Below are 14,086 nucleotides of genomic sequence, written 5' to 3'. Positions count from 1 at the left end.
GCGCTCACAGAAAACTGTAGCTTAGATTATAAGCATGAGAAGAGTGTTGGTGTGTGTGTGTTACTTTAATGCCATAGTGATTAATCGGATTCTTGAAATAGTCATCAACTAATTTTACAATCGATTAATCTTAAACTGGAATACACAAAGAAAATCAATTTGCCGAAAGAACAACATACTCTAAGCAGTTTGCGATTAAGATGGAAAAAAAAACAACAACCTTTGTCTGTACATACGTTCCACCTAGAACTTGAGCGTAGACTAAAGGAATGCTATGTTGTTGCATTTTAGGCAATGAAATGTCTATTTTCTTGTTTGAAAAATTGAATTATTTGTTTATTTGCATCAGTTGCAAATAACTGATGCGACGGTTATTTGCAACTGATAAAAATAAGATAAAAAAACATTTATCTTTTTTTTGGATAAAATATTAGAAGTATATTTTATTAGAAGTGTTAGTACTTCTAATATTTTATCTAAAAAAAGGCTTGCGTGGTTAAATGAAAAATCTGCAGAATGTGGCAAAAACATATTTTTTTATCCGATTAATCGTCGATCGCTACGATAATCGTTAATTGCAGCCCTAGCTGCTTTGATAACAAAGCATATCTGTTTGCGCTGGGCGGTGGCCTAATTAAACCCTCTGACTAAGACAAATTCAAATACACCAGCTGAGTTCATCTCGACTCTGGCAACAGTTTAATCAAATTTGCGAGAAGTCAGGGTGCTGTATGACGTCACATACTGCGCATTTACAGCCTCCTTAGTAAAACCAGGGCATTTCATCATCAGCGGTGACCTGGCTGACCTCTCTGCCAGTCTTCCTGTATCCCCTCCATCCATTTACTGAACAGAAACACTTTTAGATGGATTGGAAAAACACATAAACGTAAACTGCTCATTGATTTTTTATGCTTAGTCACTCTTCCTCCTTACCTATGCGTTTTTTTGTTTTTGTCCCCCCCCCAACCTCTAACTTTGCTGGTGAGCTTTGATGAGAGGTTGAGCTGGGAGCTATGGCGGGGTTTCTCTATAGCTCAGCAGCGTCGCAGTGCTGACCTCTGCGAAGGACACACAGATGAGTTATTCACACCTCAGAGGGCTCAGCAGTCCTCTGAGGCGGTGGGGAAGATGTTTGTAGAAACACAAAAAAAAAAAGGGGGAGAAAAACCCCAGCAGGATCTTGGATGGGGATGTGAGGCCTAAGCCATTCTAGGATATCGCTCTGCGAGTTACTGGTTTGATATTTATTGTTTACTCTGGAAAAAAGCAGGATTCCAAAATTTCTGCATGTTCTGTAGCTTCTGGTAAATCTGTGAGAAACGATTCCAGCTCATTACAGTTGGGAGTTGCTGTGTTTGGGTTGATGTTAACACAGTAAGATCTTTATAATTATGGTCAAGTAGTAACTGTATTGATACATTACTCATAAATATTCTTGTTCATCTTACAAGCTTAAGCATAGCTAGCCGTTTTAACCTCATCGCACTTTAGGCAATGAAATGTTTATTTTTGAGGTGAAGACAGCAAAAGTACACTCTGTCGGACTAAATCATAAGTACAGCACGTTCCTTCGTTGGTTTCTTTGTTAGTTCCTTCATTTCTTCCTTACTTCGTTGCTTTCTTCCTTTGCTTGTTGCTTTGTTCATTCGTTCCTTCGTTTGTTCCTTCGTTCTTCAGTCGTTTCATTGTTCATTCGTTGTTCGTTCCTTCATTCAACGAACAAAGAACATTGAATGAAGGAGCGTTCATTCAATATTGCTTCATTCAACGTTAAATGAACGTTGGCTCCTTTGTTCGTTCCTTCATTTTGTTCCCTTCTTTGTTCGTTCGTTTGTTCCTTTCTTCATTCCTTCGTTAATGTGTTCCTTTGTTCGTTCCTTCATTCGCTCCTTACTTTGTTCATACCTTCGTTCGTTCTTTTGTTCGTTGCTTTGCTCATTCCTTCGCTCCGTACTTTCTTTATTCCCCGGTTTTTTCTTCCTGTTCTGGTTTGGGAGTTCTTGCAGCTTGTTTTTGACACACATTCTGGGCTACACTTTTTCTCTTACCCATGGCTTTTGAGAAATATTGATGTTCACATGGTGCATTCCAAGAAGCCTGCCTGCTAGAAGATCTGCGCCTTAGTTTTTTTAGAGGTATGAAACTTCCTGGCCAGCAAGAGTTCTTCTCTTGCTCTCGAGTTAAGAGCAAATTTTTCGGTTCTTGTAGAGAATGTACAGAGCTTAAGTCCAGACGGCATTTTATCGTCGGCGCACAGCCTTGGATGGTACAAGTGGATTTTCGCTCTTGTACAGTTGTTTATTCTAAGCCGCATGTAGCTTAAAATAAACTATGTGTTGTTTCCATCTGCCTCTACAACACAAATATGTTAATATTTCTCTCTATTTAAAACTATTCTCTTCCCTTTAGCTCTTAAATGAGCGATAAATATATATGTAGACACTTTTATTCCTATGTCGATAACCATCACTGCAAATTTGAAAGCGAAAAGATGGTGAAAAAAGTTAAATGTTTTCTATTTACAGACCCACTGTAGTTCATGCTAATGTTAAAGTGTTTGTACTGGATTCATAAAGGAGAGGTTGAAATTCTACAGCTCTTATCTACCTTTGCCTACACTTACCTTTAACTTCTGAGCTGCTACACGACTCTGTGTTTCCTATGAAGTATGTCACTAGCAAGAAAAGAACAAAAAAACTTCTTATCCAAGTTGGAGCAACAAAGTCAATACAGTCTGTACATTTATAGAATAATCAAAGACAATGTGTAATTATTAAGTTTCGTCTTTTCAAGGCAAGTAAAATGTGAGAAAAGAAAACATTTTATTTGATCAAATCCCCCACAGCCACCTAGAACCGAAGGTAACACACGTTAAGTAAAATCAAAGAAGCTTATGGAACGACAGCATCTTCCTGTGCGCTGGTGTTTTGTTTAGTGTAAGGGTCGCGACCTCAGCGGACAGGACCAGCTGGTTAATTCCCGCCAGGTTGCAAATGGCCGTCTGCATTTGCATCCAGACATTCAAATGATGTGTGTAAAATACAAACAGGCATTTTTTATTAAGTATTATTGTTATAGTCTGCAATAGAAGCCAAGGTGCAACAGGACCATAATAAAGATTAAAAAAATTCAGACTTAGTTCAGTGTATTCTATTTTATTTACTTATTTATTTTTTAAATTAAAAAAATATATATTACCATCCCTCTTTGAGCAGAATTTCCCCATGGGAAACATGGTGGTGGCAGCATCACGTGTAACAGCCAGGCAGACGTTACTTTCTGCGATGTCTTAAAACGATACGTTGACGTTTCTGGTTGTAATTTGACAAAAATCAATAAATTACAAATAAATTATGGCAGCGATGTCCAAACGTTTTTACCCCGGGAGCCGAAAACTGTCACATTTAAACTACTGCTGGGCCACAAAATGTATTAAATAAAACGATGCAAAACTTAGTTCACTGTGATTTTGTGTTTAGTTTTACCTGCTGAACTATAAACACACATTTAAAATGAAATATCTCTATAATTAAGTATCCATCCATCCATTTTCTAACACCCTTGTCCCTTAGAGGGGTCGGGAGGAGCTGGTGCCTATCTCCAGCTAACGTTCCGGGCGAGAGGCGGGGTCACCTGGACAGGTCGCCAGGCAGCCATGCACACACACACACTCACACCTAGGGAGAATTTAGAGAGACTAATTAACCTGACAGTCATGTTTTTGGACTGTGGAAGGAAGCCGGAGAACCCGGAGAGAACCTAATTAAGTATCCAAAAGGTCAAACTTTTTTGTGTCATCAGTTCTTCCTCTTCTGTTGACCAGATTTTGACCATTCTTGACTTGTCATCAGGGGCCGAACAAAATCATTTCAAGGACCACAAATGCCCCCCAGGCCACACTTTGACCCTTAAGGTGTTTGACTGTTACTGTAAGTCACTGTGTGCGGAACTAGCACGCTTTCAGCTTGCTGTTTTGAATCACACATCTGTTAAGATCGCGCTCTGTTTATATATATATATGTGTGCGTGTGTGTGTGTGTGTGGGTGTGCGCGTGTGTGTGTGGTAAGTCAGTCATCCTGCTGTGGTAATCTTCCTGAGTGCTGCCTGCTCATCTACAAGCTCTGACTCAGACAGAGATGACCTCACGGCTAAATGGCAGGCGGCGTGTTTTGGTGTGTGGTGGAGCCGGCGTGTGTGTGGGTGTGTGTTTGTCTGGGTGCGTGCGTGTGTGTGAGGCTGGTAAGCAGGAGGCCTAGCAGGTCTTTAAAGAAAGACGTTTGATTTATTCACACTGAGGCCTGGGTGCAGTTGTGCTTAATCACAATCCAGAATGATTAAAGGATAACGTGACATCGATCGAAGCTTTGCTCGCTAATCCCGGGGCGACGGGGAGAAATCCGAGGTGGGTTTTTGTTAAAACGCTGGCGAAAACCTCAAGAGATTTAAATCTTCAATCCCGTTCCCAACATTGTCTCTAAACTTTTTCATCTCCGAGTTATTTTAAAGTCCACTTCGACGAGAGACATTAAAACTTTTGCAGCGTTGTTTTATGGGTTTCTATCAAACAAATGTTTTTGTTATTATTGAGAGACTTTCAAAGTGCGGGATTTTCTGAGTCACAAACAACGTAAAATGCTTAAATGTAGACCCTTCATCATTTTTCCACTCTTCTTGAATGTTGACTTGGGTTGCAACTTACAATTATTTTAGTAATCGATTATTCAGACGATTAATCGAATACAAAAATCACAATATTCTAATATTCACAGATTTTTCATTTATCTTCTGTCCTGCACAATATTAGAAATACTTAAAAATATACAAATAAACAATTCAATTTCTTTTTTAAATAATAAAATGCAATGACAGCATTCCTTTAGTGTACGATTTGTGATCATTTGTAGCAAAGGATTCATCAATACAGTGAAGGATTGACCAGTTGAATATTTTTTTTTACCTTAACCAATTAATAATTAGATAGGAAAAGGTGAAAAGGAAGATTTTTTTTTTCTTACAGAATTTGAACCAGGTGAAGCTGAAACTATGCAACTTAGAGAGTTCTCGGTAGAACATATTTACAGACAAAATTTTTCTTATCTTAAATGCTAAATATGTAAATATACATTAATATTTGCACACTTTTGACTTTATGTCTGTCGACTAGACTTTTCACCAAAAGGCCATTAAAAAAAAAAAAAAAACTCTGAATACTCCAGCTAACGATTAATCGATTACTAAATTAGTTGACAATTATTTCAATCATTAATTCATCGTTTCAGACCTATCATTGGCTCTATTCTTCTACCTGTAGTTGTTGTGAACACTTCATTTGTTCTCTCTCTTTATGTGTGTGTGTGTGTGTGTGCGCGTGTGTGTGTGTGTGACTGAGTGACTCAACCGTTCCACTGCTGACCACCCACGGATGCTGCTACTGCCGTGTTGTGGTGTAGTCCCTCACGTTCTCTAGCTGCTGATCAGTCTGTGTTCGGCCGCAGATCCAGGTCACACTCGGCGCCCGTACATCAGCGTGTTGGCGTGTGTGTGTGTGTGTGTGTGTGAGAATTCTCTGCTTTCGTGTTGGAGCCTGTGCGTGTTCCGCTGCGCGGTAATGCAGCTAACCTGATCACTGCCTCAGCTGACTTCTGATCAGATCCCAGGCGGTCTGCTTCCTGTTAGAGAGCCGCAGCGAATAGGATTTCCATCTTGCTTTATGAGCAGCGACCTTCTAAATGTGCGTCTGTGCCCTCCTCTCCCACCCCGACCAGCACCGGCACCAGTATTTATTACTCAGACTCCGTCAGCCTGTTGTCTTGGTTGCCTCTACGTCTGAACTCACATCCTTCCCTTCCGCCTCCATGTTTGCTCACACCATATTGCCTCTTTAACTCTCCCTCATCTTTCTCTCTCTCGCAGAGCCGGACTGGGCGTCGCTGACTCTGGGCGTGTTCGTTTGCCAGGCCTGCTCGCTCCTTCACCGGAGCATCCCCCACATCAGCCAGGTCAAGTCGGTGCAGGACACGTGGGAGGACAGCGAGGTGGAGGTGGGCTGAAGGAGAGGATAAATGTTTTTTAACAAAAGAAAATGTAAATACTGTGCCCAGCTGGACTATACGGCTGACATAAGCGTTTCACATCAGTCGATAATTATTGATTAGTTGTTTTTGTTTTAGATGTCTGAAATAATACCAAACTGATGACGTGACCTTTCAAGTTTTATCCTTTATCATAAGTCGTTATCAGGCACGGTGGCGAAACCTGCGCAACTTGCTCTAGTTTGCTAGGTAACCACAAGTTACTCAAGTTGTTGCTAGGTAACCAAAGAGTGAGTGAGTTAGTTGATGCCTCAAACCTTTCTTAGCTACCCTTGAAAGGTTGAGCGGCTAAAGCTAAAGCCTTCCCTCTGCCTACATCTCCCAGAATGCTCTGAGGTTCTACATGGGAGTTCAGTGAAATTACTGCATATTCTGTCCTGTCCCGCCGTTATGGTTCACGGCTGGGATGGTGTTGTGGGGATTGTGCTCATCCTTCTTCCTCCAAACACTGGTGAGTGGAGTTGATACCAGAAAGTTTTACATTGGACCTGAACATGCGCTGGCCCGAGCAGGGGAACCTCGCATGCGTGGCAGGAACTTAAGGCATGATGGCGTAGTGTGTTACTAGTGGTAACCTTGGTAACTGTGGTCCCAGCCCTCTTCAGGGTCTTGCCCTGGGCCTTCCATGTAGTCGTGGCCTGATCCTTCACCTTCCTCTTAATCCAGGGTGTCCTTGAAATGTCTTAGAAGTTCTTAAATTCATGAGGCCTTGGAATGTCTTAAATTATTTCAAAAATAAATAAGATCACAGGTCTTACATTTTGTTGTGGCAGAACAATGTAATCTCTTATGTTCTACATAGTTTATTTTTTTGCAGTACATTTCTGCCTGCCATATGCTTGAGTCGCATGCAGGTATCTTCATCCTGTTTGTTGACTTGAGGCGGTTGAGGCGACTGCTAACTAGATGCTGCTATTTCCTAGCTAGCTTTTTTGTGTCTGTCATGGGAAAGTTGATTCACTTCTGTTGCCAACCCATAAGATGTTCTGAGCATTTTGTGCATATTTTACACTAAAGTATAAAATATGCAGTTTTCTTTCGTACATTTCTGTCGTAGTGCAGTTCCTAAATTTCATTCATTGTGGTCTTAAAAGTCCTTTAAAAACTTCCTAAAGACAGACTAACGGGTCTGTGAGAGACAGAATTTGTGCTGGATGCTAACTAATTATTTAAAAATCATACAATGCGTCACAGTTGAAGAGAATCTGTGAAAAAAAAAAAGACATCGGTAAAACTTGAAGTCACAAATGAAATACTTTCTCCACTGTGTATTTAGTATGCTTTATTTAACCACGGGAAAGTATGAAATATGTAAAACTGTTAATCAGGATGAGTAATAAACAACCAAACCGTGTGCCACAGCAGACCATCAGAGAGAGGCATCCAAACACTGACACTGACCAACACAGTGTGAGCCGTGGTCAGTGTGAGTAGGTCTAAACCTCTCCATGGTAACCAGTTCTCACAGTTTGAGCTCCTTTTGTAATTTAATCTTGGATACACTGTTCATGTCTAGCAGACTATTTTTATGATTGTGTTATGACTCTGGGAATAAACACTCGTACGTTACCATGGGAGATCAGGCCGTACTGGGTGTGGCATTTACACTAATACATAGTAAGCAAACAGTCCAAGCAGAGAAGTAGGCAGACTTTAAAATAAGATTTTATTTTAAATTTTGCATTTTGGCTTTTTAAGTTGATCAAGGAGTTTTGGGAAAACACTAAATTGTTAAATTAACCCATTGTTTTCATGGGAACAATGGGGAACAATGGGTTGTCCAGTGGCCATGTAATCTATAGCCACTGGACATTAGGCTGGACTTGGATCCATATTTATCTTCACATTATTAATTATAAACTAGAGGGCACAGAAATGTCAACAGTCTGTTGAGTTCACTGTTGGAGAACTGCAACAAGGAGGGGTGTCTTTTCATCAGCAAGTCTCCATGACAACCAGAAGACACTTTGTAAATGCAGACTGGTGGTTTGGGAGTGATGCCAGGAAAAAAACAACCCATAACAATAATAAAAAACAAACAAACAAAAAAACCGCCTGTATTCTGGAAACTGAAATGCGTCGACATGGTGTCGTTTACAGGATGATGCAGGATAGCAGACCGCTTTGCTCCAGTAAAGGTGCAACAAAAGCTGCAGATATGAACGGTTTCCTCACTTAGAGTCAGTTTGAAGTTGAAGACGAGTCGTTCTGATCTAACCTGCCAGTTACTGGATCTTATTTTTTAAGCAATTACCAGGCATGAATGTCAGTTTCATGAAAATTTACCCTGCTGGCGGGAGTACTGCAGTTTTTTTCTGTTTTTGTCTTTGTTTCTGTTTCTTCAGTAAGAGGAAAAAAGTTCAAATACAAAAATTAGTTTATTTTTAAATTAAATCATTAGGCCTTTATTATTATTATTGCCACCAAGGCCTGAAAAAGAAACCTTTTGAAAAAACTTCGGTAATATGAGTCAAGGATATTTTATTTCCTTGTGAAGTTCATAAAGTCTTTTTGCATCAAATTCAACTAAAAAAAAAAAAGGTTTATATTGGTTACTGTCTCTACTGGCCCAAATGTTCATGTTGATGCCATTCCCAGTTTGCAAGCGAGACGCCACAAAAGTTTTCCACTGGGGGTTTACGCACCTGACTATTCCTTGGGAAGATGTAGTTGCTAAGCAACCAGCTGAGATTCCAGGAAGCTACTGGTATCTTTATTTGAGCCTCAGCAAATAATCCACTAAGCTTATTTCCCAAAGTGCTGAACCCAGCGCCTCATTAATACGACTGTACCAGCTCCCAGTTTGATCAAATCAACCGTGTCAACTTTATCTTTCAACTCCAGATTCCTATCATGAGCAATTCCCAACGTGTGTGAGATAAAGCTACATATTTCCATGTGACTGAGCTGAATAACACACAAAATACATCACCCAAGAGTGGCCACTGGAACTCAATTAGCCTGAAACGTCTCTGATGTTTGATTAGGAAGGAGGCAGTGATGGATCATGTTCTTTATAATAAGATGGGATATGAACTGAAGAGGATGTTTTATGTATTTTCCAGGCACATTGAGCCATTTTATAGCACAACAAAGTAACCGTTACCTTTAGTTGTTACAAAAAAAGCTGCACATGTCAAATATGACTTAAAATTAATTTGATTTTGTAATTTAGCGCCTTGAAATTGGGGGCTCTGCCTCTTTAAGAAGCTCCTGCTCTTTATGAAACTCTGCCTTCAGGAAGTCATCACAACATGGCTCCTCTTTTAACAATTTAACAACATAACTAGCTCATGTCTTTTGTCTCGGTTGCAGTTAATGGCTACTATGGGAAACGGCGCCGCTAAGGCCAAGTATGAGCAGAAGGTTCCTGCTTTCTACTACAGACCAACACACACTGACTGCAAGTAAGTACACCTCTTTTCAGAAGTGATGCCAAACCTAAATTATGAGCTGGTTTTGTGAAAAGTTGTGTCCAAGAGCTTTACAATTTAAAATAAAGTTATATCTGAGGAGCTAGACAGACTGAAATTTGTTCAGTCTGGATCCATTAAACTGCGTTCTGTTAAAGAACGAGTCCCTGGGGAGCGACACAAAAAAAATTTATAAATTGATTCAGCCGTGCTTCTTCTCGGAAATGTGGTGATATAACGTTGAGCCAGCTGCACGGTCAACATGTTACTCTGTGTTCACACCAGTCTTCAGTCTGTCACTTCATTTTGTCGCCTTTACCAGGCGTACATGTGACGATAGCAAAAATAACGGCTTCTATGCAAGTGGAGGTTTAGTCAAATGAGTCGGTGCTAAAAACAAAATAAATTCAGATTTTTATGATGTAACAGCTCAGCCTTTCAGCATCATTAACAATTAAAAATTGTTTCCGATTTTATTATTTTATTATTATTATTATTATTATTATTATTATTATTATTATTATTATTATTTTGCTCTCTGAAAAGAAATCTTAAATATTTGTGAAATAGACAATTGGGCTGCATTGAAATACAGAGGAACATGTGCACAGGAAGTAGGAGAAAAGCAGAAAAGTTGTACTTGATGTTAAAAGTGGGAGTACCATTAGCATAAAATTCTACGGAAGCATTTAACTGCCAGAACTAGAAAATAAATCCAGGAGCAGAATCTCATTAAAATAAGACACTTTCTTGTCATAATGAGACTAGCTGTATATCTTAAAAAGAGAACATTTGTTGTTTTTAACAAGATGCAAAAACATCTTGTTAAATAATCTGTCCACTGACAGATTATGACTTCTTAAAAATTCATAAAGGGGCTCGCTCTCATTCTCCATCTTCTCCTTGTGTTTCTACTAGAAAAAACAAAAATCTTGTTATGGTGGGAATTTATTTCCTAGTTTCATATGGTAAATAAATGCTACCATATAGTACAAATATAAAAAGTTCTTAGGTATTCATAAGTATTATATTCTGTTATGTACTGTTTTTACTTTTATTTGATGTTAGACCAAACATTGTTTGGCATTTCAACTGTTCCAGCATCATGAAGAATGTCCCTTTCTCAAATGGTGCCAGAAAAAATACTATATTTATGGCCAATAATCTGGATAAAGGGTTCGCTTTTATAGTTGTGCATGTAGTCTTCTTGTCCTCCTTATTATATTATCTACCATCTATTTACACCACTGTGTCAATGTCAAGATTGTGTGAACACACTTGTTGGTAATGTGCACTCCTTCACACCTCTCACTGTGCGGGTCTCCTTGCTTCCTCTTCCTCTTTTTGTCTATAAAAAGGGCAATAATAAGTATTTTCACAGCTCCTCCTCAGACCACTTCCTGTTTTAAATTTAAAACTTTCAACCATATACTGGATCTAAAAAGAAATTACATTGTCTGGCGGCTGAAATATGGTGCAGAGCATAAAAACGTTCAGTGTCGGGCAAAACTTTTTTTCTTGTAGTTTTTACATTGTAACCACAAGCTAAAGAGTTTTAACATATTTTATGATAAACCAACACAAACTAGCACATATGTGAAGTGGAAGGAAAAGGATAAAAAAGATCTCCACCCCGCTGGCCACCTCAGAAAATGATGTTCATTTGATCCACTTCAATCAAGACATAATGTGAGACCCAATAAATGAACTAGTATTCACAGTACAGTGTGAATGCTCTAGGCTGAATGTCGTCAACATTCACAATTTGAAGTCAACTGCAGAACACTTGCTGAAATGCAATAGAATAAAAAGACGCAGCAAAGAAAAGTAAAACAGTACAAACACACATCTGAAAATCTGCCTACAGCAAAACTGCTTGCTTAAAACAGATAACTTTATCTGTTTGTTATTAAAAATCCTGCATAATCCTGCTTAGTGAGCTTAAGTATAAACTAATATGTTGAGTAATCTGAAGAGTGAAGAGACAAGTAAAATTATCTAAAAAGCTAATGTTAGCTCATTCTCATGTTGGCTTAGGCTAGCATGTTCTGTAATAGTATCTTAATCCATGCAGTAAATTCACTTTAGTTTCTTATTTGCAAATTAGCTTAAAGGCTAATGTTAGCTTAAATGCTATCATTGTTATGTTGGCTTACAATAGCATGTTGGGTAATATTTTCTTAATCCATGCAGTAAGTTGACATTTGTTTTTATATCCAAATTAGTTTCTAGGCTAATGTTAGCTTAAATAGCATCATTGTCATGTTGACTTAAATCAACATGCTGGGTATTATAGAGCTTTGGAGCCGACATCACTGCGTATGACGCTCAGCGCTATCTTTAAAGGCCACAGACCAAAACAAACTTTATTCCGGCGTTTTCATTGTGTTACCGACCGCAGTGAAGTTGTTTTCAAGTTGGATATTGGATTTTCGCGCTCCACGGAGTAAGGAGCGTTTAGCTCAAGGTTGATCCGATTTATGAACGCTGATTCCGGCCAGTTGTTCTCTACCGCTCCCTCCTCAAGCGCTCAGAGGTTCACTTGGGGACGGTCAATTTCCAAACCAAACACTCCTGTAAATAAATGCCTTGCCTTGTGACCAACTGATACAAAATTACACGAGGCACACTGTCTCTATTAAGATTTTAAGTCATATTCAATATTTTACATAATTTTAATATTAAATAATATGTTTTCTTCAATTGTTTCCAAATCGTGTGCCCCATTAGCTCAAAATCAGTGTGAAATTGTTCTACTAGATGAGGCAAAGAGTCGGACTGAGAAGTCTACTTTGCAACATGTGTGCCTTCCTTCCAAAAGGCCTAAAGCAAAGAGACAAAACCGGGAGCTAAGAGTGTTCCTTTCTTATTTCTGACGGCTCAGACGAAAGGAGAAATGCTTTGTCACCTCCCCATAAGCACCACGAGGGATTAGTGTTCAGGTTCCAGTGTCACTGGAGGATCTCATTCAAAGGATTCCAGTCAAAAGGTTCTTATCTCATTGTGCTGACAGAACGGTTGATTTTATTCTCAACACAAAGGAGACTAAAATAAATGCAGAAATGCTTTTAAAAAAAGCATTTCTTAGCGGGATAAAACCTGTTTTTGAGTCTATAGGAGAGAATGAAATGAAGAGAGAAAACCAGATGAGAGGGCTTGTTGGCATGGTGATGAACTTGCTGCGTTTGTATTTTTTTTATTATTTGTCTGCAAGAGAGAGGGGGGAAATCCTCCTTACTGCTTTTGCATGTAGAGTCTTTTACTGCTGACTGAAAACTCCCAAGAACTTTGAAATGAACACAAACCAGCTGAAAACCAGTGATCAGCAGCAGCGGGTCCTGGAGCAGATCACTTTAGATGTGTGTGCAGTTCCCCTAAAAGCTAACCGTGGCTTTTCGTTGAGTCTCCAGGCTGCTGAGGGAGCAGTGGATCCGAGCCAAGTACGAACGAAACGAGTTTGAGTTCATCGAGAAGCAGGAGCCTTACTCTGCAGGTATGTGAAGTAGGAAAAGTTTTTTTTTTTGAGTGTGTGTGTGTCATCATGAAGGCAGAGATTAGTGGATGTGAACCTTTTTTTATCTAGTTTCAGCAGTGGAGTTCATTTCCACTTCTCAAAGTCCTGGATCCTACATTTTCCAGGTCTATCTGCTTCGAAACATGTGACTCAGCCTGTTAGGCGCTACGCTAATTAGCTTCATACCTCCTTTCACTGAGGATACAATCAAAGGGAAGTACGCATTCTACAAATTTTGGTTGATATATGTGCCTCTCATATTAAGGTTGCTAATGGTCGAAGTGTGAACTACACGTGGTTCATGGAAGTGACCACTATATTTGTATCAAAGCACTATTAAGAGCAACCTTAGTATGAGACTAGCAACCAGCATTTGTAGTATTCATGCTTCCTTTTCTCTGTATTCTCAGTGAAAGCGATATGAAGCTAATTAGCTTAGGAAAGTACCATAAACATATGGTAACGTGAACAAGGTTTCCCCCAGAAAACTTGCTAAGCCCGGTGGTTGTGCGCTCGGCAGTCATTCATCCAGCGGCCCGTCATGTTTTTCAGTAAAAGAATGTTTGAAGTTGACAGGAAATTTGAAAATTTCACTTGATAATTATGTGTTATCAAAAGACTGGAAAATTAATACCTGAACGCCAACTATAAAGTCTTAAAAAATGCAAACATTTTAAAAAGCCTTGAATAAATAACAAATGCTTAGCCTGGTGGGGGCACAAATAAAGCCTGGTGGCCCGCCAGGCTTATAAAACACTGGGGGAAACCCTGGTGAAATTTAGATTGAAAATGTAATGCCAGTCTTTGAAGATCTGGGAATAACTCTGATTTTCCTGGTCGTGTGTAGCTGTTTTCCTTTGTTTTGTTCTTGTTAAATCAAACGCATACTCTGACTTCACATCTGACTGGACTCACATGCCCACCCTCCATCCAGAAAGGGACTCGCCGTGTCAGGCTCTCTTCGTTCACCCCCCAATAAGCAAAACCTTGAAAACTCTTTGCACCAACGTCTCCTGGTGGCGACCGGCTTTCAGAGATTCAATTACCCTGAAACGTCCGTTGA

At 39.5% G+C, this 14,086-nt stretch overlaps 1 protein-coding gene across 2 annotated transcripts in view; it reads left to right on the top strand.

Annotated features, from left to right (window-relative positions):
* Positions 1-14,086, top strand: part of LOC114151861 (arf-GAP with dual PH domain-containing protein 1) — a 28,017-nt gene that overhangs the window by 4,790 nt on the left and 9,141 nt on the right. For both annotated transcript variants that reach the window (XM_028029329.1, XM_028029328.1), the window contains exons 2-4: positions 5,918-6,045; positions 9,412-9,503; positions 12,920-13,002. In XM_028029329.1, coding sequence (XP_027885130.1) covers positions 5,918-6,045; positions 9,412-9,503; positions 12,920-13,002 — 303 coding nt within the window. The remainder of the gene's footprint in view (positions 1-5,917; positions 6,046-9,411; positions 9,504-12,919; positions 13,003-14,086) is intronic.

The sequence above is a fragment of the Xiphophorus couchianus genome, chromosome 10 (assembly GCF_001444195.1).
Source record: "Xiphophorus couchianus chromosome 10, X_couchianus-1.0, whole genome shotgun sequence".
NCBI classification, from domain to species: domain Eukaryota; kingdom Metazoa; phylum Chordata; class Actinopteri; order Cyprinodontiformes; family Poeciliidae; genus Xiphophorus; species Xiphophorus couchianus.
This window is presented reverse-complemented; position numbering and strand designations above follow the sequence as displayed.